The sequence below is a fragment of the Pleurodeles waltl genome, chromosome 2_1, assembly GCF_031143425.1.
Source record: "Pleurodeles waltl isolate 20211129_DDA chromosome 2_1, aPleWal1.hap1.20221129, whole genome shotgun sequence".
Lineage (NCBI taxonomy): Eukaryota > Metazoa > Chordata > Amphibia > Caudata > Salamandridae > Pleurodeles > Pleurodeles waltl.
In genome coordinates this window covers 386,304,923-386,332,432 of record NC_090438.1, presented here as the reverse complement: position 1 = coordinate 386,332,432, position 27,510 = coordinate 386,304,923, and the positions used below count along the sequence as shown (strand labels likewise).

The 27,510-nt window shown below is 46.1% G+C and overlaps 1 protein-coding gene across 2 annotated transcripts in view; it reads left to right on the top strand.

Moving 5' to 3' along the window:
- Positions 1 to 27,510, top strand: part of OCRL (OCRL inositol polyphosphate-5-phosphatase) — a 659,503-nt gene that overhangs the window by 42,299 nt on the left and 589,694 nt on the right. For both annotated transcript variants that reach the window (XM_069212991.1, XM_069213000.1), the window contains one exon: positions 969 to 1,073. In XM_069212991.1, coding sequence (XP_069069092.1) covers positions 969 to 1,073 — 105 coding nt within the window. The remainder of the gene's footprint in view (positions 1 to 968; positions 1,074 to 27,510) is intronic.

Genomic DNA, 27,510 nt, shown 5'->3' with positions numbered 1-27,510 from the left:
AATAGGTGGGATAGTCTGTTGCCAGGTTTCAAACCGGCGACCCTTAAGGCAATGTCAGTCAGATCCTCAACAATTAATGAGTTTTAGGGAAGAGTGCGGTGTCCATCTCCAGCAGTAATCACACTTACTGTGTGTGTAGTTTTGTTTTTGTTTCAAAAGAGTGGGCTCAGTACCAGGTTTGGAGTCTGTCATTGCATTAGTAGCTAACTTTGATTTTGGAAGCCACACAGTCCTCGCCTCTGTGATATTCTAGAGTACAGAATAGACCATGCTCTCAGGAATGCAACCGTTAAAAATGTAATATTTAGTATGATCGGTTAAGTCTTGCTGTGATAACTGAGTAAACAGGAATGTATTGTTCTCTGTTGATTTTTCCTTTTGATATTTTGCACCAGAGCAAAGTGACCTCCTGCATTTTTATTTTTCTGCACTTTTTCCAGAGGTGTGACGGGTTGTAGAGATTGATTCAAGTATTGCTATCACTTTTATTGTGAAAACTAACTAGATATTGACCTTGTGAGGATAATGGTAACTAGAATTCACTGGAAGGTTCACAGAATGATTGTTATAGCTGCTGTGCAGTTAAAATTACTCTAAAAAAACATTGGATTAGAAATATTGATCGATCTCTGCTTTTTTAAAAATGTTCAAAACATAGCATAATTCTATTTGAGAAGGCTAACCTAGCAAAGCACGGTCATGAGGATGATGTATAGTGTGGCAAAAATGCAGAATCCTGAATAAAATAGGGATATGCCTTTATTTGATTTGATACTGTTTTGTGTCATGAAATGTGTGCTTACTGGTCATGCTTGCGTCCTGGTTTTATTTAAGGCTCTTCCTTGATGCACTGGGGACAGTAATGTATCATGCAAAACAAGTAATTCGTAAATGTTATCGAAAGTATCATAATTATTTCATATGAACGAATTCTGAGCTTCCATTTCACAAATGTGTATTTTACGCAGCATATACTAAACCTGCGCTGCCTGAAAAAGATCAGTCAAGTTGGTACCCGGCCTCCGAAAGAGAGGAAAGAATTGATGGAACCTCTTCCAATCACGTGAGACCAGGTATTATTGCATTACAATTTTGATTGGATGTTACTGTTTTTTTGTTGTTGTTTTTTTTTTACATACATTTTGTTTCTTAGCAAGGTGACTTTACATAACATAGTCCTATGTGCTGAGTCTTTTGTCTGTGACTGAGTATGATCCCAAATAATATTTTATATTACTTTTCAGACCTGTCCATTAAAAAAATGTATGTGTGCTTATGTGATATGGAATCTTGTTCACTTCGTTTGCGCAGGTGCACAGCCCCACAAGTCCATTGTTCTTATTGCCAATCATAGTGAATTAGAGCCTTCCTGATACTCCTGCATTACAAAGCTTCCAAGCTTCTATTTTATTTCCATTTCGTTCAGATTTCTTTTTGTTTGCATATTCCTCCAGTTGTTTTTTTTAAGCACGTGCAGCTTATGATGCTACACTTTGGCTTTAAATCATCCATATTGGGGGTCATAGTTTGCAGGAGCTAAACCACTCAGGTACATGAAGTATCTATGTATTACCATCAAGATTAGATCTTTAAAAACTGCTTAAATAGAGGTTGTTTCTTGTAGGAGACATTGAACCAAAGAGCATGGAAGTAAGAACAGGGTCTTAGCAACTGGGTATAGTACTCAGTTCCTTCAGCTCAGTCCATGACTTAGACACACCCTCTTCAATGCTCCTTCTGCATGTGTGTCACATCGCAGTATTAATGCACATTGAGAGAATTTACAATTTTTCTTGTTTTTTTCATATTATTTTTCCATCACATTACTTTTGTTTTTGTTTGAATTTTTGCACACAAACTGATGTATTGTACAATAAAATTATTTTTCTAGCCTAAATAATATTCTTATTAATTAGCATCTTTAATTTGATTGATATAGAGTGCATTTGATAATAATGTATACACATAGCTACTACCAGAATGATTACCTTTAGTAGTTGAAGGAGAAAAGTTGAACATGCAGTGTGGATTACCGAGTTGTTATAAACATGCACCTAGGTGTATTGAGTTATGATATAAATCTGAACACACACTACACGTTGTAATGGTGGTAAGTATTAACCTATTGTGGCTATTTTTCAAGAGTTTAGGATTTTCACCTCTCATCTCCATGAGCCATCTTAGGGGTCTGTAGTGTGTCTGAACCCGGAAGTGAGTCCCAAACAGGTGTGGTTTCAGCTTCTTCAGTGCCCAGACCACAGAAAATGCTTCTCTTTCAATAGCACTCTACCTCTTTTCTGTCGGAAGTAACCTCCTGCTAATGAAGGCTACTGGTTAGTCTAGGCCCTCCTCATTTAACTGTGCTTAGATTGCACCTATGCCATGCTCTGACCCGTCTGTTACACGGTGCATTCCTTGGAGGAATCGGGAGCCCTGAGTACATGGAGAGAGTCAAAGACTTTCTGACAAGCCTAAGCCCAGATCACAAATCTGGGCTTGCTTTTTGGAAGTCTGCTCAGTTAAGGGGGCGACACTGGTGCCATAGCCCTTAAGAAATCTCCTGTTGTAGCCAGTGAGGCCTAGGAAGGCTCTCACTTCTGTTTGGGTTTTAGGTGGCTGCTAGGCAAGGATGGTTTCAGACTTGGCCTGGAAGGGCTGCACCTTCCCACCACCTACCTGGTGTCCCAAATGCACCATGGAAGCCTGCCAATATGGCACTTACTGGCCTTGTTTGTCAGGTTTGCTTGTTGTAGGGGCCTGAAGCACCTCTTTGAGGTGATGCAGGTGTTCCTCCCAGCTGGAACTGTAGATGGCGATATCGTCTAAGTAGGCCTCCTTACCAGCCAGGGCCCTGCTAACCAATCGTCGGAAGCTTGCAGGGGCATTCTTAAAGCCAGAGGGCATCACCTGGAATTGGTAATGGCCCTCAGGGGCTGCGAATGCTGACCTCTCTTTTGCTCCCTGTTTTGCTTTGCTTCAAACTAAGAGGAAGACGATGCCAAGGAATGCAGCACTCCTAGTTTGAGTAATGATTTTATTAAGGTACTTCCCAGATATCAAATAAAAGCACACGGAAATATGAACATGAGGATTTAACTTGAATGTAGTAAAACACATGTACATTCCAAAATACTCACAGCTGTTAAACAATGAAAGAAATAAAAAGTGCAATACACTGATTATATGCAGGTGATATACATATCTTCGGAGGCATGTGTAGCCGCAGATACACATGCTTTGCAGAAGTCCCCCTAGTGTTGGGCTTGGAGTGTTACAAGTTGTTTTTCTTCAAAGAAGGTTTTCGTGTCACGAGATCGAGTGACTCCTCCTCTTGGTGATAGTGCTCATGGGCATCGAGTCCTTTGTTAGATTGTTTCCTTTCCGCCGTCGGGTTTGGACGTTTTCTCTCGCTTTGGTAGATCTCGGTCCGGTACTACATGAACTTCTCTCTTCTTTTCTATAAACGTCGGTATAGTTCTCGATCAGGTTTTCTAATCTCAAATTCGATCCAATTGTAATTGTCGAGGTCGATTACACGCCTCTTAGGGGCGACCTCGCCCTTCTTGGGCATGCTTTGACGTGTGGTAGTCGAGCAATCTTAGGCTGATGGAACGGACTCCATTTCGCTTTCGCCCTCAGTGTCACACCAAGTTTCCATACACCGATCAGCACTTGGTGTGCAATTGTTGTCTCTCTCCGGATCACAGAGAAGAGAACTGTGAGGCTTGTCGATCCTTTTGCTCAAAGAAGCCTCTTAGGGATTGAAGAGCACATCTGTTGAAGATGGCTTCCAAGTCGTCGGAACAAACCGCCGACATCTTCAGAGAAGAACACACACAAGAGGAATTGGCACATCACGCGACTGTTTCCATCTCAGACTCCGATTCGGATCGAGATTCCCATGTCAACAGCCAATCCGTCCAACCAGTGCAGTACATGAGTACATCAGCCCCTTCCCATCAAACAAAGACAACCAAAAAGATTTCAGCACTGGTCATGGATCCTCCACAAAATACAGTCGGATGACCACCCCTCGGGTTCAGTCCCCAAACCCAAGGCCAAAGTGCATTCGGCACCAACCAAAGAGCTTGACACACTTGTTTTGTGAGTGAGCCGAAAATCAGAGACTTCCACCTCTGAGCCGAAAAGATTAACAAAACTTTCGGATCCAACTTTTTCGGACCAACTCAAACATTCGGTATCCAGACTTTCAGAGCTGAAACCAGTGGGTAGAAATTATGCTCCAGTTACTGATGAGTCTTCTGAAATAAGGCCCATATTAGAAGTAATGGACAGCGAAAAATCCATATACATAAGGGCACAGAAAGTATCATAGCTTCTACTCTTCCAACAATCAAAAGAAAATTGACTTTCCAAGAAACTTTAGAAACTTGGCCTCCACCTGCTAAAATATTTAAACAAAAAGAGAAACCAAAGGCACCACAACAGCCTTCACCACCACATTCTCCTTTGCTTCCTGCTTCTCCACCATCAGATACTACACTATCACCTACACAATTGTCTCCACAATCCCCTATCTTAACACGTGGGTATTAGGAATGGGTTCTCCAGTTGGCGGAGATACACACCCTTGTCCAAGTAGGGACCACAATCCTAGTCAGGGTAAGTCTCACACAATCCACATTATCTTGTGCCCACCCTCTGGTAGCTTAGCACTGAGCAGTCAGGCCTAACTTAGAAGGCAATGTGTAAAGTGTTTGTGCAATAAATCCTGCAATAACACAGTATAAACACCACAAAAAGACACCACACAGATTTAGAAAACAGATTAAATTAAGCAGAAAAGGGCACAGCAGATAGTAACAGAAGGGCAGGCCATTTCCAATAATCAAATTAGATCTGCTATAGATGCAGCAGACACAGCAGCAAGCAGCAAGGGGTATCAACGCTAGTGTCATCATTAGAAGGCACGCATGGTTAAGGGCTTCAGGGTTTAAGCCAGAAATTCAACAGGCAGTGTTAAATATGCCATTTGACAAGCAACATCTATTTGGGCCAGAGGTTGATACCACAATAGAAAAGCTGAAAAAAGACTCTTGACACAGCTAAAGCTACGGGTGCCCTTTATACTACACCCACTCTGAGAAAATTTCGTAGGCCACGGTCTAGGGGTGGTTTCAAACCATCAACCTCAGAGCCAGCTACATCCAACAGAAACAAGGGCCAATAGAGGCTCCTTCAGAGGCTCTTACAGAAGGAGTAATTATAGAGGGAAAGGTAAATCAGCCGCCCCAAGAGGTTCTTCCACCTCAACCAAACAGTGACTTTTTACAGATCCTCACACAGCATCCCCCTGTAAGACTGGACTTTTTGTTACCCACAGTGGCACAACATTACTGATCAACTGGTTCTATCAATTATCAAACATGGTTATTGCCTCAAACTTATCTCTACTCCACCGAACATTCCCCCTCGCTCGCACAAACTTACTCTGGAACATCTCAGTTTATTAAAACAGGAGGTACAGTCACTACTACTCAAAGGTGCCATAGGGATGGTGCCTAGATCCCAACAATGGTCAGTAGTGTATTCACTATACTTTCTCATACCAAAGAAAGATGGTACTCTCAGACCAATCTTAGATCTCAGACCCCTCAATCAGTACATTCTATCAAAACACTTTCACCTGGTCACTCTACAGGAGATCATTCCCTTGCTACAAAAACAAGATTACATGACATAAAAGATGCTTATTTCCACATTCATGTCTTTCCGTACCTGGACGACTGGCTCATAAAAGCCAGTACGATTCAAAGCTGTCAGCAGGACACACAGTATACAATGGAAACCCTACACAACCTAGGATTCACAATCAATTATCAAAAATCTCACCTGCAGCCAGCACAAATACAACTGTATCTATGAGCAATTCTGAACACTCAAACAGCATTAGCATACCCAAACCCAGTGAGAGATCAAGCTTTTCACAGTCTTATATCTCAACTACAATACAACCACACTTGTGAAGTTGATAATTAAACTATTGGGAATGGTATCATGCATAGCAATAGTACCCAATGGATGCCTACGGTGAGACCACTACACCAGTGTCTTTCGCAATAATGGTCTCAGGCACAGGGCCATATTCAGGATCTAGTGTTAATGGACCGCCAGACTTACCACTCTCTACAATGGTGGAATCATGCTAACTTATTAAAAGGGCAGCCCTTTCAGAACCCTGTGCCACAGACCATAATCACAACAGATGCATCAATGATAGGTTGGGGAGCCCATCTCAACAACCTTACCATACAGTGGAAATGGGACTCAATTAAAACAACTTTCCACATAAACCATTTGGAATTACTAGCTGTGTTCCTAGCACTCAAAGCTTTTCAAACTCAAATCACACACAGGACAGTATTTATTGATAAGGACAGACAACATTACCACAATGTATTACCTACAAAAATGGGCGGACACACTCATCTCAATTGTCCCTGTTGGCACAGACAATTTGGAAATGGGCAATTCACAATCATATTCTACTATTAGCAGAGTATATTCCAGGGAAACACAATCAACTAGCAGACCTCTTAAGCCGGACGCAGCAATAAGTACACAAATGGGAGATTGACCCACAATTAATTCAACAATACTCCCAAATGTTGGGAACCCTGGACATAGACATCTTTGCCAAAAGTGAAAACGCAAAATGCCCAAACTTTGCATCTAGTTACCCACACCCTCAATCCAAGAGCAATGCTCTATGGATCAGCTGGTTCTGGAAATTTGCTTACGCTTTTCGGCCTCTCCCACTAATTCCATTTCTGGTCAACAAGATCCGTCAGACCTACCTCACTATGATACTCATAACTCCCATCTGGGCAAGTCAGCACTGGTTCACAACACTATTGGATCTGTCTGTAGTACCACATCACAAACTACCAAACAGATCAGACTTATTGACCCAGAACAAAGGTCTAATCAGGCATCCCAATCCCAGTATGCTCAACCTGGCGATTTTGCTCCTGAGGTCATATAATTTGGCTGTCTATATCTTCCATTGGAATGCATGGGTATTCTAAAGGAAGCATACAAGCCTACAACTACACAGTGTTATGCAGCTAAATGGAAACGTTTTGTATATTACGGTCAGCCCAAAAACATTAACCCACTGAAAGCATCCGTACAGGAAATTGTCGGTTATTTGCTTCATTTACAAAAAGCATATCTTGCATATTCCTCTATTAAAATTAATTTAACAGCAATAGCTGCTTACCTCCAAAACAGACAGCATCCTTCTCTGTTTAGGATTCCTGTTATAAAAGCATCTATGGAAGGCCTTAATAGAATTACTCCACCAGCTCCTGCCTGGAATCTCAACATCGTGCTCACAAGACTTGTGTCCACCATTTGAACACATGCATTCTTGCACTCTCCATTTTTGTCATGGAAGGTTGTTTTCTTAGTAGCAATTAGTTCATTAAGAAGAGTTAGTGAAATTCAAGCATTCACTGTAGAAGAGTCTTTCTTTCAAACTAACAAGAAAAAATAGTCCTTAGGACAAACCCTAAATTCCTACCGAAAGACATTTCACAATTTTTATATCAGTCAGTCAATGGAATTGCAAGTCTTCTTTCCACAGCCAGGTGAGTTGCTGAAAGAGCTCTTCATACTCTCGATGTTAAAAGGGCTCTCATGTATTATATAGCTAGAACATATAATTTCAGATAGTCTAAACAACTCTTTGTGGCTTTTCAACAACCTCACAAGGGTAATCCTATTTCAAAACAAGAATTAGCCAAATGGATAGTAAAGTGTGTTCCAACTTGCTATCTTAAACTAAAAGCTAAAAGACAGTTACTTGTAACTCCTAAAGCACATTCTACTAGAAAGAAAGGAGCTTCAGTGGCATTCTTAGGAAATATACCAGTGACAGATATATGTCAAGCAGCCACATGGTCCATACCACACACATTCACTAAACACTACTGGGTGAATGTATAATCTCACCAACAAGCAAATATTGGACAGGCTGTTCTTAAACACTATTTCAGACTACTCCAACTCCTACAGGCTAGCCACCGCTTACTCTGGGAGGGTACTGCTTTACAGTCTATGCACTGCATGTGTATATGCAGCTACACATGCCATCGAACAGAAAATGTAACTTACCCAGTAGACATCTGCTCGTGGCATTAGTGCTGCAGATTCACATGCGCTCTCCCTCCTCCCTGGAAGTCTGTAGCCATTGTGGTACTTTATTTGTAAACATGTGTAGGAAGTTGGCTCTGTATGCACTATTTCAAAGTAAGGAATAGTATGCACAGAGTCCAAGGGTTCCCCTTAGAGGTAAGATAGTGGCAAAAAGAGATAATACTAATGCTCTATTTTGTGGTAGTGTGGTCGAGCAGTAGGCTTATCAAAGGAGTAGTGTTAAGCATTTGTTGTACATACACCCAGGCAATAAATGAGGAACACACACTCAGAAACAATTCCAGGCCAATATGTTTTTGTTATAGAAAAATATATTTTCTTAGTTTATTTTAAGAACCACAGGTTCAAATTCTACATGTAATATCTCATTTGAAAGGTATTGCAGGTAAGTACTTTAGGAACTTTGAATAATTACAGTAGCATTTATACTTTTTACATAAAACACGAATAGCTGTTTTAAAAGTGGACACTTAGTGCAATTTTCACAGTTCCTGGGGGAGGTAAGTTTTTGTTAGTTTTGTCAGGTAAGTAAATCACTTACAAGTCTCAGGTTTGGGTCCAAGGTAGCCCACCGTTGGGGGTTCAGAGCAACCCCAAAGTTACCACACCAGCAGCTCAGGGCCGGTCAGGTGCAGAGGTCAAAGAGGTGCCCAAAACACATAGGCTTCAATGGAGAGAAGGGGGTGCCCCGGTTCCGGTCTGCCAGCAGGTAAGTACCCGCGTCTTCGGAGGGCAGACCCGGGGGGTTTTGTAGGGCACCGGGGGGGACACAAGTCAGCACAAAAAGTACACCCTCAGCAGCGCAGGGGCGGCCGGGTGCAGTGTGCAAACACGCGTCGGGTTTTCAATGGTTTTCAATGAGAGACCAAGGGATCTCTTCATCGGTGCAGGCAGGCAAGGGGGGGGGCTCCTCGGGGTAGCCACCACCTGGGCAAGGGAGAGGGCCTCCTGGGGGTCACTCCTGCACAGGAGTTCCGTTCCTTTAGGTGCTGGGGGCTGCGGATGCAGGGTCATTTCCAGCCGTCGGGAAATGGAGTTCAGGCAGTCGCGGTCAGGAGGAGCCCCGGGATTCCCTCTGCAGGCGTCGCTGTGGGGCCTCAGGGGGGACAACTTTGGTTACTCACGGTCTCGGAGTCGCCGGAGGGTCCTCCCTGAGGTGTTGGTTCTCCACCAGTCGAGTCGGGGTCGCCGGGTGCAGTGTTGCAGTCTCACGCTTCTTGCGGGGAGTTGCAGGGGGTCTTTAAATCTGCTCCTTGAAACAAAGTTGCAGTTCTTTTGGAGCAGTGCCGCTGTCCTCAGGAGTTTCTTGTCTTTCTTGAAGCAGGGCAGTCCTCAGAGGATTCAGAGGTCGCTGGTCCCTTGGAAAGCGTCGCTGGAGCAGGTTTCTTTAGAAGGCAGGAGACAGGCCGGTAGGACTGGGGACAAAGCAATTGGTGTCTTCTGTTCTTCCTCTGCAGGGGTTTTTCAGCTCAGCAGTCTTCTTCTTCTTGTAGTTTCAGGAATCTAAATTCTTAGCTTCAGGGGAGGAGGCACAAAGAGGGTGTACCCACCTACAAGATGGAGGATTTCTAAAAGTCAGAGTCACCTCAGCTCAGGACACCTTAGGGGCTGTCCTGACTGGCCAGTGACTCCTCCTTGTTTTTCTCATTATCTCTCCTGGACTTGCCGCCAAAAGTGGGGGCTGGGTCCAGGAGGCGGGCATCTCCACTAGCTGGAGTCCCCTGGGGCATTGTAACACGAAGCTTGAGCCTTTGAAGCTCACTGCTAGGTGTTACAGTTCCTGCAGGGGGGAGGTGTGAAGCACCTCCACCCAGAGCAGGCTTTGTTTCTGTCCTCAGAGAGCACAAAGGCTCTCACCGCATGAGGTCAGACACTCGTCTCTCAGCAGCAGGCTGGCACAGACCAGTCAGTCCTGCACTGAACAATTGGGTAAAATACAGGGGGTATCTCTAAGATGCCCTCTGTGTGCATTTTTTAATAAATCCAACACTGGCATCAGTGTGGGTTTATTATTCTGAGAAGTTTGATACTAAACTTCCCAGTATTCAGTGTAGCCATTATGGAGCTGTGGAGTTTGTTTTTGACAGACTCCCAGACCATATACTCTTATGGCTACTCTGCACTTACAATGTCTAAGGTTTTGCTTAGACACTGTAGGGGCATAGTGCTCATGCACATATGCCCTCACCTGTGGTATAGTGCACCCTGCCTTAGGGCTGTAAGGCCTACTAGAGGGGTGACTTACCTATGCCACAGGCAGTGGGAGGTTGGCATGGCACCCTGAGGGGAATGCCATGTCGACTTAGTCATTTTCTCCCCACCAGCACACACAACCTGGCAAGCAGTGTGTCTTTGCTGAGTGAGGGGTCCCTAGGGTGGCATAAGACATGCTGCAGCCCTTAGAGACCTTCCCTGGCATCAGGGCCCTTGGTACCAGGGGTACCAGTTACAAGGGACTTACCTAGGTGCCAGGGTTGTGCCAATTGTGGAAACCATGGTACATTTTAGGTGAAAGAACACTGGTGCTGGGGCCTGGTTAGCAGGGTCCCAGTACACTTCTCAGTCAAGTCAGCATCAGTATCAGGCAAAAAGTGGGGGGTAACTGCAACAGGGAGCCATTTCTTTACAACATGTATATGCATTGCATGGACATCTTTATCTATATATATATATATATATATATATATATATATATATCATCGAGGGACTCCCCCCATTTCGGCTCCATTGCGCATGGGCGTCGACTCCATATTAGATTGTTTTTTTCCGCCATCGGGTTCGGACGTGTTCCTTTTCGCTCTGTGTTTCGGGTCGGACAGTTAGTTAGAATCTCGGAAAAATCGTCGGTATTGTTTGCGTTCGGTATCGGGTTAATTGCAACAGATCGACACCGACTTTTGAAGAGCTCCGGTGGCCCTTCGGGTTTTTTTTCGACTCCCCGTCGGGGCCTGGTCGGCCCGGCCACGTGTCTCTTCAAGGCTGATGGAACGGACCCCATTCTGCTTCTGCCCAAAATGTCATAACAAGTATCCGCATACAGATCAGCATCTGGTCTGTAACTTGTGTCTGTCCCCAGAGCACAAGGAGGATACCTGTGAAGCCTGTCGAGCGTTTCGGTCCAGGAAGACCTTAAGAGACCGGAGAGCAAGAAGACTGCAGATGGCGTCGGCGCCGACAGGACAAGGGCGTTTTGAGGAGGAAGAAGAAACCTTCTCCATCCAGGAATCGGACTCGGACGAGCTAGATCCCGAAGAAACGCTGAAAACCGTGAGTAAGACGTTGAAACATAAAACTCATGAGAAAACAACAAAAGGCCAGGGGACGCCACCGCCAACAGGCCATGGCTTAACCCGAAAAATAGGTGACCGATCATCGGCACCGAAAAAGGGCACGCTGGTGTCGAAGTCATCCGACTCCGGTCGAGATACCGCCACACAGCACTCTCTGGCCCGAGACAGCGGCTCCGAGCAAATTCGGCACCAAGACAGCGGCACCGAAATGGGTTGGCACCAAGAGACCACAACGCCGAAAATAAAAAAGGCTGCGTCGGAACCGAAAAAAGTAGCCGAAAAGGTTTCGATACCGAAACATCCGGCCTCGGAACCGAAGACAAGTTCCTACACAGAGGAACAAGGACTGTCCTCACAAATGAAAACACATAGATTTGGACAGGAACTGGAGACAATAGAGCCAGACTACACCCAAAGAAGGCTCCACATTAAAAAAGAAACAGGGAAGATCAGCACTCTCCCACCTATTAGAATGAAACGCAAACTTGCCTTCCAGGAGAAGGACAAGCAGCCACAGGCTAAGGTGGCTAAACAAGTAAGCCCGCCACCGTCTCCACCACGCTCTCCGCAACCATCGCCAGTAGCCACACCACCAATGATGCAATCCTCGACTCATACAGGGATGAGTCAAGACGATCCAGACGCGTGGGATCTTTATGATGCGCCAGTGTCAGATAATAGTTCTGACTGTTATCCAGCTAGACCGTCACCACCAGAAGATAGTACAGCCTACGCACAGGTGGTGTCAAGGGCAGCGGCGTTTCATAATGTCAACCTGCATTCAGAGCCAATTGAAGATGACTTTCTATTTAATACGCTGTCGTCCACACACAGCCAGTATCAGTCTCCCCATGCTACCTGGAATGCTAAAGCATTCAAAACAAGTGTTTGAGTATCCTGTAAAAGGACGGGCCATTACTCCAAGAGTGGAGAAAAAATATAAACCGCCACCAACAGACCCCGTGTGCATCACACAACAGCTAACCCCGGACTCAGTAGTAGTAGGGGCAGCTCGCAAGAGGGCGAACTCACACACTTCAGGAGATGCACCACCTCCAGGTAAAGATAGTTGTAAATTCGACGCAGCAGGAAAAAGAGTGGCGCACAGGCAGCAAACCAGTGGCGTATTGCAAACTCACAGGCTTTGTTGGCCAGATAAGATAGGGCTCATTGGGACGAAATGCAACACTTTATAGATCATTTGCCCAAGGAGTTCCAAAAAAGAGCACAGCAAGTAGTGGAAGAAGGACAGAGTATCTCAAACAATCAGATACGGTCAGCAATAGACGCTGCAGACACAGCTGCTAGAACTGTAAACACAGCAGTGACAATAAGGAGACATGCATGGCTGCGTACATCAGGATTCAAGCCGGAAATACAACAAGCCGTGCTGAATATGCCATTCAACGGACCACAGTTGTTTGGGCCGGAGGTGGACACTGCCATCGAAAAACTTAAAAAAGACACAGATACGGCCAAAGCCATGGGCGCACTCTACTCACCACAGAGCAGAGGCACATTTCGAAAGACACAGTTTCGGGGGTGGGGGGGGGGGGGTTTCGAGGACAAAGCACAGAACCCACAACCTCACAAACAAGACCCACTTATCAGAGCCAGTATCAGCGGGGAAGTTTTCGGGGACAATATAGAGGGGGACAATTCCAAAAGAATAGAGGGAAGTTCCAAAGTCCCAAAACTCCTCAAAACAAGCAGTGACTTCGATGTCACAAATCCCCAACACATAACACCTGTGGGGGGGACTAACCAAGTTTTACAAACATTGGGAGGAAATAACAACGGACACTTGGGTCCTAGCAATTATCCAGCATGGTTATTGCATAGAATTTCTCAAATTCCCTCCAAATGTCCCACCGAAAACACACAATATGTCAAAACTACATATAGATCTTCTAGGACTAGAAGTTCAGGCATTGCTACAGAAAGAAGCAATAGAATTAGTACCAAACCAACAGAAAGGAACAGGAGTTTACTCTCTGTACTTTCTCATACCCAAAAAAGACAAGAGTCTGAGACCTATACTAGATCTCAGAACATTAAATACCTACATCAAATCAGATCATTTTCACATGGTGACATTACAGGACGTAATCCCACTGCTCAAACAACAAGACTACATGACAACACTAGACCTAAAGGATGCGTATTTCCATATACCGATACATCCTTCACACAGAAAGTACTTAAGGTTTGTATTCCAAGGGGTACATTTACCAATTCAAGGTGTTTCCATTCGGAATAACAACTGCGCCAAGAGTTTTTACAAAATGCCTGGCGGTAGTAGCTTCACATATCAGAAGGCAGCAAATACATGTTTTCCCTAGACGATTGGTTAATCAAAACCAACACGCTAGAACGGTGTTCACAACACACAAACTATGTCATAGAAACCCTCCACAAACTAGGTTTCTCAATCAACTACACAAAGTCACACCTTCTGCCGTGTCAAACACAGCAATACTTAGGGGCGACAATCAACACAGCAAAAGGGATTGCCACTCCAAGCCCACAAAGAATTCAGGCATTTCACAATGTAATACAGGCCATGTATCCAACGCAAAAAATACAAGTAAAAATGGTGATGAAACTCCTAGGCATGATGTCCTCATGCATAGCCATTGTCCGAAATGCAAGGTTGCACATGCGGCCCTTACAACAGTGCCTAGCATCACAATGGTCACAGGCACAGGGTCAACTTCTAGATCTGGTGTTGGTAGACCGCCAAACATACATCTCGCTTCAATGGTGGAACAGTAACACCAGATGGCGGGATGTGCACAGCATGTGAATCTACAGCAACTAATGCCACGAACAGAGGTACACTGGGTAAGTGACATTTTCCATATATATATATATATATGTGTGTTGGGCTCGGAGTGTTACAAGTTGTTTTTCTTCAAAGAAGTCTTTTCGAGTCACGAGATCGAGGGACTCCTCCCATTTCGGCTCCATTGCGCATGGGTGTTGACTCCATCTTAGATTGTTTTCTTTCCGCCATCGGGTTCGGTTGTGTTCCTCTACGCTCTGTGTTTCGGTTCGGAAAATTAGTTAGATATCGGAAAAAATCGATGGTATTGTTGGCGTTCGGTATCAGGTTAGTTAATACAGATCGACACCGAATTTTGAAGAGCTCCGGAGGCCCTCCGGGGTTTCGGTTCCCCGGCGGGGCCTGGTCGGCCCGACCACGTGCCTCGACAAGACTAATGGAACGGACCCCATTCCGCTTCTGTCCCAAATGCCACAACAAGTATCCTTACACAGATCAACATTTCGTCTGTGTAGGAAGTTGGCTCTGTATGTGCTATTTCAAAGTAAGGAATAGCATGCACAGAGTCCAAGGGTTCCCCTTAGAGGTAAGATAGTGGCAAAAAGAGATAATACTAATGCTCTATTTTGTGGTAGTGTGGTCGAGCAGTAGGCTTATCAAAGGAGTAGTGTTAAGCATTTGTTGTACATACACACAGGCAATAAATGAGGAACACACACTCGGAGACAATTCCAGGCAATAGGTTTTTGTAGAGAAAAATATATTTTCTTAGTTTATTTTAAGAACCACAGGTTCAAATTCTACATGTAATATCTCATTTGAAAGGTATTGCAGGTAAGTACTTTAGGAACTTTGAATAATTACAGTAGCATTTATACTTTTTACATAAAACACAAATAGCTGTTTTAAAAGTGGACACAGTGCAATTTTCACAGTTCCTGGGGGAGGTAAAGTATTGTTATTTTTAACAGGTAAGTAAGTCACTTACAGGTCTCAGTTTTGGGTCTAAGGTAGCCCACCTTTGGGGGTTCAGAGCAACCCCAAAGTTACCACACCAGCAGCTCAGGGCCGGTCAGGTGCAGAGGTCGAAGAGGTGCCCAAAACACATAGGCTTCAATGGAGAGAAGGGGGTGCCCCGGTTCCAGTCTGCCAGCAGGTAAGTACCCGCGTCCTCAGAGGGCAGACCAGGGGGGTTTTGTAGGGCACCGGGGGGGGACACAAGTCCACACAGAAAGTACACCCTCAGCAGCGCGGGGGCGGCCGGGTGCAGTGTGCAAACAAGCGTCGGGTTCTCTGTGGATTTCAATGGGAGACCAAGGGGTCTCTTCAGCGGTGCAGGCAGGCAAGGGGGGGGCTCCTCGGGGTAGCCACCACCTGGGCAAGGGAGAGGGCCTCCTGGGGGTCACTCCTGCACAGAAGTTCCATTCCTTCAGGTGCTGGGGGCTGCGGGTGCAGGGTCTTTTCCAGCCGTCGGGACTTTAGGTTCAGGCAGTCGCGGTCAGGGGGAGCCTCGGGATTCCGTCTGCAGGCGTCGCTGTGGGGGCTCAGGGGGGACAACTTTGGTTACTCACGGTCTTGGAGTCGCCGGAGGGTCCTCCCTGAGGTGTTGGTTCTCCACCAGTTGAGTCAGGGTCGCCGGGTGCAGTGTTGCAAGTCTCACGCTTCTTGCGGGGAGTTGCAGGGGTCTTTCAATCTGCTTCTTTGAAACAAAGTTGCAGTTCTTTTGGAGCAGTGCCGCTGTCCTCGGGAGTTTCTTGTCTTTTTTGAAGCAGGGCAGTCCTCTGAGGATTCAGAGGTCGCTGGTCCTTAGGAAAGCGTCGCTGGAGCAGGTTTCTTTGGAAGGCAGGAGACAGGCCGGTAGGTCTGGGGCCAAAGCAGTTGGTGTCTTCTTTTCTTCCTCTGCAGGGGTCTTTCAGCTCAGCAGTCCTCTTCTTCTGGTAAGTTGCAGGAATCTAAATTCTTAGGTTCAGGGAAGCCCTTAAATACTAAATTTAAGGGCGTGTTTAGGTCTGAAGGGTTAGTAGCCAATGGCTACTAGCCCTGAGGGTGGGTACACCCTCTTTGTGCCTCCTCCCTGAGGGGAGGGGGGCACATCCCTATTCCTATTGGGGGAATCCTCCTTCTACAAGATGGAGGATTTCTAAAAGTCAGAGTCACCTCAGCTCAGGACACCTTAGGGGCTGTCCTGACTGGCCAGTGACTCCTCCTTGTTTTTCTAATTATCTCTCCTGGACTTGCCGCCAAAATTGGGGGCTGTGTCCAGGGGGCGGGCATCTCCACTAGCTGGAGTGCCCTGGGGCATTGTAACACGAAGCTTGAGTCTTTGAAGCTCACTGCTAGGTGTTACAGTTCCTGCAGGGGGAGGTGTGAAGCACCTCCACCCAGAGCAGGCTTTGTTTCTGTCCTCAGAGAGCACAAAGGCTCTCACCACATGGGGTCAGAAACTCATCTCTCAGCAGCAGGCTGGCACAGACCAGTCAGTCCTGCACTGAACAATTGGGTAAAATACAGGGGGCATCTCTATGATGCCCACTGTGTGCATTTTTTAATAAATCCAACACTGGCATCAGTGTGGGTTTATTATTCTGAGAAGTTTGATACTAAACTTCCCAGGATTCAGTGTAGCCATTATGGTGCTGTGGAGTTCGTGCTTGACAGACTCCCAGACCATATACTCTTATGGCTACCCTGCACTTACAATGTCTAAGGTTTTGCTTAGACACCGTAGGGGCATAATGCTCATGCACCTATGCCCTCACCTGTGTTATAGTGCACCCTGCCTTAGGGCTGTAAGGCCTGCTAGAGGGGTGACTTACCTATGCCACAGGCAGTGTGAGGTTGGCACGGCACCCTGAGGGGAGTGCCATGTCGACTTAGTCATTTTCTCCCCACTAGCACACACAAGCTGGCAAGCAGTGTGTCTGTGCTGAGTGAGGGGTCCCCAGGGTGGCATAAGACATGCTGCACCCCTTAGAGACCTTCCCTGGCATCAGAGCCCTTGGTACCAGGGGTACCAGTTACAAGGGACTTACCTGGATGCCAGGGTGTGCCAATTGTGGAAACAATGGTACATTTTAGGTGAAAGAACACTGGTGCTGGGGCCTGGTTAGCAGGGTCCCAGCACACTTCTCAGTCAAGTCAGCATCAGTATCAGGCAAAAAGTGGGGGGTAACTGCAACAGGGAGCCATTTCTTTACAGTCTGTAACTTGTGTTTGTCTCCAGAACACAAAGAGGATACCTGTGAGGCCTGTCGAGCGTTTCGATCGAGGAAAACGCTGAGGGACCGGAGAGCGAGAAGACTTCAAATGGCGTCGGCGCCATCAGGACACCAAGACTTGGAGGAAGTGGAAACTTCTCCATTGCCGATTCGGACTCGGACGAGGCCGAAACTGAACAGACGCCGAAAACCGTGAGTAAAACCACCCCAGCTAAAACTCACAGAAAATTCATCAGAGCCCAGGGGACGCCACCGCCGGCAGGCCATGGCTTAACCCTAAAACTCGGTGACCGTCCATCGGCACCGAAAAAGGGCACGCATGTGTCGAAGTCATCCGACTCCGGTCGAGATACCGGCACAGAAAAGACTCGACCCCGAGACACAGGGTCAGAACAATCTCGACATCGAGATACCGGCACCAAGACTACTCGGCACCGAGAGATCGGAACACCGAAACACAAAAAAGTGGCTTCGGAGCCGAAAAAGATGGTGGAAAAGGTTTAGATCCTGAAACATCCGGCTTCGGAGCCGAAAACAAGCTCATACACTGTTGAACAAGGGCTTTCCACACAAATGCAAAGCCATAGATTCGGACAGGAACTAGAGGCAGGGGAGCCGGATTATACACAGAGAAGGCTCCATATCCAAAAGGAGACAGGGAAGATAAGAACTCTCCCTCCTATAAGGATGAAAAGAAAACTGGCTTTCCAAGAGAAGGATAATCCACCACAAGCAAAGGTGGCAAAACAAGTAACTCCGCCACCATCACCTCAACGCTTACCGCAATTATCACCAGTCGCTAGCCCACCGATGGTGCAGTCTCCAACACACACAAGCATGAGCCAAGATGCCCAGGTGCATGGGATCTTTATGATGCGCCTGTGTCAGATAACAGTCCTGACTGTTACCCAGCGAGACCATCACCACCTGAAGACAGTACTGCTTACACACAGGTGGTGTCCAGAGCAGCTGCCTTTCACAACGTCACACTGCACGCTGAACCAATCGAGGATGACTTTTTATTTAATACTCTGTCATCAACACATAGTCAGTACCAGAGTCTTCCAATGCTACCAGGAATGTTAAAGCATGCAAAGGAAATATTTCAAGAACCCGTAAAAGGCAGGGCTATTACTCCTAGGGTGGAGAAAAAGTACCAAGCCTCCACCAACAGACCCTACGTACATTACGCAGCAACTGACACCCGACTCTGTAGTAGTTGGCGCAGCACGGAAAAGGGCGAATTCACACACCTCCGCGGATGCACCACCACCTGATAAAGTCGCAAATTCAACGCAGCGGGAAAAACAGTGGCAGCACAAGCAGCCAATCAATGGCGCATTGCGAATTCACAGGCTTTGCTGTCAAGATATGACAGAGCCCGTTGGAACGAAATGCAACATTTTATTGAACATCTGCCCAAAGAATTCCAAAAACGTGCACAACAGGTGGTAGAAAAAGGCCAAAGTATCTCAAATAACCAGATACGTTCAGCAATGGATGCAGCAGACACAGCTGCAAGAACTGTAAATACAGCAGTGACAATTCGGAGACATGTATGGCTGCGCACCTCACGATTCAAGCCCGAAATCCAACAGGCTGTGCTTAGTATGCCTTTTAATGGACAGCAGTTGTTTGGGCCAGAAGTGGACACTGCTATCGGGAAGTTGAAAAAAGATACAGATACGGCCTAGGCCATGGGCGCGCTCTACTCCCCACAGAGCAGAGGGACTTTTAGGAAAACACAATTTAGAGGGGGGTTTCGGGCTCAAACAACAGAACCCTCAACTTCACAAACCAGGCCCACATACCAGAGCCATTATCAGAGAGGAGGCTTTCGGGGACAGTAGAGAGGGGGACAGTTCCCTAAGACTAGAGGGAAGTTCCAAAGTCCCAAGACCCCTCAAAACAAACAGTGACTTCAGTGTCACAAATCACCAACACGTAGCACCAGTGGGGGGGAGACTAACAAATTTTTACCAAAATTGGGAGGAAATAACAACAGACTCGTGGGTCCTAGCCATCATCCAACATGGTTACTGCATAGAATTCCTACAATTACCACCAAATGTGCCGCCAAAAACACACAACATGTCCAAACAACACATGGATCTATTACAGATAGAGGTCCAAGTGTTGTTACAAAAAGAGGCAATAGAACTAGTACCCAGCCATCAAAGAGGGACAGGGGTTTACTCCCTGTACTTTCTCATACCCAAAAAGGACAAAACTCTAAGACCTATATTAGATCTCAGAACACTAAATCTTTACATCAAATCAGATCACTTTCACATGGTAACACTTCAAGACGTAATCCCCTTGCTCAAACAACAAGATTACATGACGACATTAGATCTCAAAGATGCATACTTCCATATACCCATACATCCTTCACACAGGAAATACTTAAGGTTTGTATTCCGAGGAGTACATTACCAGTTCAAAGTGTTACCATTCAGAATAACAACAACACCAAGGGTATTTACAAAATGCCTTGCAGTAGTAGCGGCACATATCAAAAGACAGCACATACACGTATTCCCGTATCTAGACGATTGGTTAATCAAAACCAACACCCAGAAACAGTGTCTACAACACAGAAAATACGTCATAGAAACCCTTCACAAACTAGGATTCTCACTAAACTACCAAAAATCACACTTACAGCCGTGTCAAATACAACAATACTTAGGAGCAACAATCAACACAAAAAAAGGGATTGCCACTCCAATTCCACAAACGGTACAAGCATTCCAAAACGTACTACAAAGCATGCACCCAAACCAAAAGTATCAGGTAAAATTGGTGATGAAACTACTAGGCATGATGTCCTCATGCATAGCCATTGTCCCAAACGCAAGATTACACATGCGGCCCTTTAAACAGTGCCTAGCAACACAATGGACACAAGCACAGGGTCAACTTCAAGATCTAGTGTTGTTAGACCGCCAAACACACACCTCGCTTCAATGGTGGAATCCTGTAAATTTAAACCAAGGGTGGCCTTTCCAAGACCCAGTGCCTCAATACGTAATCACAACAGATGCTTCCCTGGTAGGATGGCGAGCACATCTCAACCAACACAGCATCCAGGGACAATGGGACACTCAGCAGAAACAACTTCACATAAATCAGCTAGAACTACTAGCAGTGTTTCTAGCGTTGAAAGCATTTCAACCGATAATAACCCACAAACACATTCTTGTCAAAACAGACAACATGACAACAATGTGTTACTTAAACAAACAGGGAGGCACACACTCATCACAACTGTGTTTCTTAGCACAGAAGATTTGGCATTGGTCGATTCACATTCGCCTAATGGCGCAATACAGCCCAGGAATTCAAAACCAATTGGCAGACAATCTCAGTTGAGATCACCAACAGATCCAAAAATGGGAGATTCATCCACAGATACTGCAAGCCTACTTCCAAAAGTGGGGAACTCCACAAATAGACCTATTTGCAACAAAAGAAAACGCAAAATGCCAAAACTTCGCATCCAGGTACCCACAGCCTCACTCCAAAGGCAATGCGTTATGGATAAGTTGGTCAGGGATATTTGCATACGCTTTTCCCCCTCTCCCACTCCTTCCGTATCTTGTAAACAAATTGAGTCAAAACAAACTCAAACTAATACTAATAGCACCAACTTGGGCGCGACAACCTTGGTACACAACATTACTAGACCTGTCAGTAGTACCTCATATCAAACTACCAAACAGACCAGATCTGTTAACTCAACACAAACAACAGATCAGACACCCGAATCCAGCATCGCTCAATCTAGCGTTCTGGCTCCTGAAGTCTTAGAATTCGGACACCTACACCTTACACAAGAATGTATGGAAGTCATCAAACAGGCTAGAAAACCTACTACAAGACATTGCTACGCAAATAAATGGAAACGATTTGTTTATTACTGTCAAAATAATCAAATTCAACCATTACACGCGTCCGCAAGAGACATTGGAAGCTACTTACTACACTTACAAAAATCAAACTTGGCTTTTTCGTCCATTAAAATACATCTCACAGCAATTTCAGCATATCTGCAAATTACACATTCAACTTCACTATTTAGAATCCCAGTCATAAAAGCATTTATGGAGGGTCTAAAAAGGATAATTCCACCAAGAACACCACCAGTTCCTTCGTGGAACCTCAATATTGTATTGACGCGACTCATGGGTCCACCATTCGAACCCATGCACTCTTGCGAAATGCAATACTTAACCTGGAAAGTAGCCTTTCTAATAGCTATCACATCACTCAGAAGAGTGAGTGAAATACAAGCCTTTACCATACAAGAACCCTTTATACAAATACACAAACATAAAGTGGTTCTACGCACAAATCCAAAATTTTACAAGCAGTACTAAGAACATTATTTCAGACAACTTCAACTCCTACAGGCTAAACCACCGCTTTGGGGGAGATAACTGCTTACTAGTCTATGCACAGCATGTGAATCTGCAGCTACACATGCCATCGAACGTAAAATGTCACTTACCCAATGTACATCTGTTCGTGGCATGAGACGCTGCAGATTCACATGCGCCCTCCCCGGGAGCCTGTGGCCGTTTTAAGTTGACTAAAATTAAACTTGTACATTTAAAAAATTGAAAATATAATGCTTTTAAGCACATTATGTACATACATACTTACTCCATTGCATGGGCATTATTACTATATACACAACTCCTACCTCACCCTCTGCGGGGAAAACAATCTAAGATGGAGTTGACGCCCATGCGCAATGGAGCCGAAATGGGAGGAGTCCCTCAATCTCGTGACTCGAAAAGACTTCTTTGAAGAAAAACAACTTGTAACACTCCGAGCCCAACACTAGATGGCGGGATATGCACAGTATGTGAATCTGCAGCGTCTCGTGCCACGAACAGATGTACACTGGGTAAGTGACATTTTCCATATATATATATATACATTTCTACGCTCTTTACTTCACCCTCCTGCGGGAAGAAAATCTAACGAAGGACCGGATGCTCATGCACACAATCACAGTATCACCGAGAGGAGGAGTCACTAGATTTTGTGACTCGAAAACCTTCTTCAAAGAAAAACAACTTGTAACACTCTGAGCCCAACACTAGATGGTGGAATTATGCAAGGAATGTGAATCTACAGCGCTACATGCCACGAACAGTTGTCTACTGGGTACACATATATACAGAGCCAAGCTAGATCATTAAGAAAAAAATGCATCACCATGGACCGGGTGGTGATACAGACACACTCGGGCAATGCCAACATCTCCAAGTGAGACCTGAGCTGTACCTCTCTCCAGGTAGTGTGCTCCAGGGCATTGCATAACATAGAATCTTCTTCATCTTTGCCAACATCAAACCGAGGAACCCTGGATGGCTGGGACAGGAGAAATTCCCTGATGGAATCTTATTGGGCAGTGCGTCCACCCCAAAACAAGTTCCTTCTGCCTCAGTGCCAAGGTTCTCCACCTTATATACCTAATACAAACTCAAGAGGAAGATTCTGGCAATCTCCCCGTCCATTTGATTGTGAAAACACTGAAAACATTCCCAGGCTGAGACTCTCTTATCAAGTCTACCATCAGCATTCTCCATGTTATGTTCCTGCACAGTGTAACTCGGTGCTGGAGAAAAAGTGCGAACATGTTCTATGTGGAAAGCAAGCTCGATGTGAAAAAAACCTGCGCCACCGATGTGACTGCACCTGAAGCTGAGCAAAACGGGGTTGGTAGTTAAATACAGATAGCATCACACTCCCTCAGTCATGGTGATCTGCCAGTACCCTAATGTCAAATCAAACGTACTGAGGAATTTGGTCCACACTCCATCCCCAGAGCTGGTGCATTCGTAGATGGGCTAGGTGACACCAATCTTGGTGAAGGAATTGAGTCCCCTGTAGACCACACCGAACCGGAGTTCTGGTTGGGTGCCTGGGTGGCTGCCTTGGGTACCAACACCACTTGCCTGGACCAGGGACTGCGAAAGGGCTATCACCCCTAAAGCTAACATCTTGGTGACTACTGCCTGGGTACTGGCTTTGTCCCCTATCTGACAGCCTGTAAATTTTGTTTTTTCACATGAGACTATCTCCCATGTCGATATCATGGACCCACAGGTGTGACAGTCCAGGGGTGAGTAAGAACAGTGAGGTAACCCATTCCATCAATTGGCGACATTCACCTCTAGGGTCAGAGTAGCAGAGAGGTTGACACCCTCCACTGACCCATCGTGCAGAGAGGAGGTCAGGGAGCGGTTCACTCTCATCCTCCACACCCTCGTCGTCACCAGGAGCATGCTCACTTTGAACCGATCAAAGTGAGGCTTGTGTCTATTGATTTGGTACACCCTTAAGTTGGTTCTGAGGGTCTGGAGGTCCACTCTGTAAGTATCCTCTCCCTTCCACGCCTTGATTTCATATGGGCCATTCCAGCGGTCCTGGAGAGCTCTGGACTCTACTGACCCCATGACCCATAATTTTTGTTCATATTGAAACTCAACCAGAGTGGTCTTCTAGTCATACCATCATTTTATTACGTCCTGGCTGGCCTCAAGTTTGCTCTTGGCCTTCTTTCAGAAGCAACTCATCTGGTTTTGGAGGGCCAACATGTAGCTGACCACATCTTGGGGGAATTTGCTGGGAGCTTTCTACCACACTTCCTTGAAAGTGCTCAGTGGTCCTCCAACAGGGTGGCCATAGAGGAGTTTGAAGGGGCTGAACCCTACTCCTTTCTGTGGCACCTTCATGTATTAAAGAGTAGGCATGGCAGGAGGGTGTCCCACTTAAGCCTCATGGACTCAGGTAGCCCAGCAATGATGCCCTTCAAGGTCTTGTTGATCTTTCAACTTGACCATTGGATTGTGGGTGATAGGGTGTGGTGCATTTATAGGTTACACCACACGCATCCCACATGGACTTCATGTATGCGGAAATTAAGTTAGTGCCTCTGTCGGACACTATCTCTTTGGGGAACCCCACTTGGGTAAAGATCCTCATCATAGTTCTGGTCACCACAGGTGCAGTCACTGTCCTCAGAGGGATTGCCTTCGGGTAGTGTGTGGCATGGTCCAACAAGACCACGATAAACCAGATGTCTAGGCCTGTCCAAGGGACCAGTCACATTGATACCACCCTTTCGGAGGGTGTGCCAATGATGCGAAGTGGGATCAGGAGAGCACTCCGCTTCTTCCTGTCTTAGCACTGGCCTGGCAGGTTAGACAGGACCTGCAAGGTGTGTCTGAGGCTGTCTGCATTTGGGGCCACTAAAAGTGGGTGGCAAGCCTGGTGAAGATCTTGTCTTGCCCTAAATGTCCTGTAAGGCTATGTCATGAGTCAAACCCAGTAGAAAGGCCCAGTAACACTGGGCGACCACCAGCAGACAGGCTGACCCAGTACCCGGAGCCTTAGTCTCGCTGTAGAGGTGACCATTCTCCCAGTAGCTTAGGTGATCACCAGAGGTTTCGCCTGCTGCATGAGCTGAGACTTGTTGTCTCAAACCATCAAGAGTGGGGCAGTCTCTCTGCACAAATGCAGAACTCCTCCCTGGTAGGCCCGACCTCAGCTTGCCAGCCAGCAAGTTCAGGTAGGTCACCTATGGCCGCAATGTCTTCCCTGGTTGACTCAAGGGCCTCCTCCTCAGGGGCCTGTCAACCTTCACTGTGGGAACTTGAAAGCCCATTTTCCCCACCCCTTTCACCTCTTCTTGGCAGCTGTCTGGGCTATTGTTCGAGGCTCTAGATGACCTTGAATCTCTTGTCCGATAGCCATGGACCGAGTGGTTACACAGACCCACTCAGGCAATGCCAACATCTCCAAGTGAGACCTGAGCTGTAACTCTCTCCATGTAGTGTGCTCTAGGGCTTTGCCTAACATATAATCTAGAGGCATGGCAGGGCTCACAGCAACTTTCAGAGAACCCGAGATTCCCCCCTCCTCCCCCCACTCAGAGGGAACCAGAGCCACCGTTAGATGGCTCTCACAATTGTCTGCGACTGTGACGTGGTGCAATGTGTTCAGGAGGACTTGACACCAGCTGACACTTTTTTATGCTTGCTCCCGTTTTGCGCAGAGCCTCCAGCTGTTGACCATTAATGGCGACCCACTGCCTCTACTTGGAAGTATTGGCTGGCAGGCATGTGGGCTCTTAGCACCATATCTGTATCCCCCAGGGGCACTGGGGTTACCTCTTTCTGTTCCACAAAACTATCTGAGACTTTCTCATCCCCAAAGGTTACACTGGCCTACCCAGGTGTCTGCCCATCAGGGGTAGCTGTGCCTTCTTGGTACATTTGGAGTGCCCTTAGAGTGACTATACTTGGAGCACTCTGCACACTGGGGTACAAACCTCCCAGTCTTATGGTCGAAGAGCCGCTTCTTTTTAGCATCAGACTGGGACTGGTTACCACTACTCCCTTGGGAATTGTTTTGGGGGTCTTTAGAGGCCTTCTTATGTATTTTTAAGTTTCTCTCTCCCCTCTTTCTTGTGGTTGGAACCTTAACCACCTATTTGGGTGTCCCCTTTACATTTTTGAACACTCTGGTGGTAGCCCAGAGGTCTGCTGCTTCAGCAAGCTTCCTGCGGCCAGTCAGCTTACTGTCAACTAGGTGCTGGTGCAACTCTGTAAAACAGATACTGAGCACGTGCTCTCTCATGATTAAACATAATGGTTGGGGAGAGTCTGGCTGTCCATGAATCTTGGCCGATACTTCTCAGGGGGTCAGCCCAAATTTGGCATGTAAGATAGTTTTCACTGGGGGCGCATAGTTTGGACCCCAACCTCTAGTGTGTCCCTCCCAAGTGTCTGCACGTTTCTGCAGACTCGCCTCCCAGTGCTCTTCAGGAACCCCATTTACCCTCAGTTCAACTTCATAAGTGAAAACCGCTTATCAGTGTCATCTCTCCATCTACATAACTGGGCACCAGATCCTTGGGTATACAAACCTTCTTGTCTCCATCGGGTACTGTAGGTATGCTGCCACCATACTGCTGGAATCAGACTGCCTGGCCTGGATGTCCAGCTTTTTAGACTCCGCTCATGAGCCAGAAATAGTTTCTTCTCTGCTAGGTTCTTTCAGCTTTTCTGTCCTCCTCTTCCATTCTCAATGTTGCTAACTGCAGCTTAAATTTTCTCCCCTCGCTCCTTTCCTCAGTCCAGCCCTGTCTGCCAGGTTATCTGTGGGGGGTCATCAGTCCCTTGTGTGGGGTCAGGCCACTACCTTTTGCAATGTACGTGTGACCTCTCCACCCTTCTTGCCCAGGCAGACCCACCAGTATGCAGATTAATGCAGTTGCAGCTAAGTGTCATTTGTTTATGGCTGTCTGGTTGGCATTCACAAGGGGAGCTCTCACGCAGTACAGACTAGAAGTGGATTGGAGGCCAGTTGCAAGGCACTTAAAAAAGTAAGAGCAAAGAAATGCCCACTTTCTAAAAGTGGCATTTCTAAAATAGTAGAATCAAATCTAAGTATTTTTTTATTACCATTCCAAGCATATGAAACCTGAGATCAGGAATTGCAGCTTGAAAGTATTTCAAGGAATCACCGACAATGGTCTGTGAGAGGAGCAGGCTTTCCAGTAGTGAAGAACGACTTTGGGAGTTTTTCACTCCAGGGCATGTATGAATTAATATTGTATGGTCTGCTTTTCACCTACAATGCACCCTTCCCAGTGTGTCACATAGGGTCTACATTAGGGGTGTCTTATAGGTAATAAAAAAGGTCGGGGGTAGGCTTGGCAAAGGGTCTTACATGCCAGGTCGTGGTGGCAGAGAAACTGCACCACAGCCCTTGCAGTGGCATGCCTTAGACGTGGTTAAGGGGCTAAGTATGTGGGTGGCACAATCAGTGCTGCAGGCCAGCTAGTAGCATTTAATCTGCAGGCCCTGGGCACATATAGTACACTTTACAAAAGTTTTTGTAGGTATATTAAATATGCCAACTGGGGACAGGGCGCAAGCGGTTTAGCAATGGTAAGCAGTGGTAAAGTGTGCAGAGTCCAAAACCCAGCAAAAGCAGGATCAGAAAAGTTAAT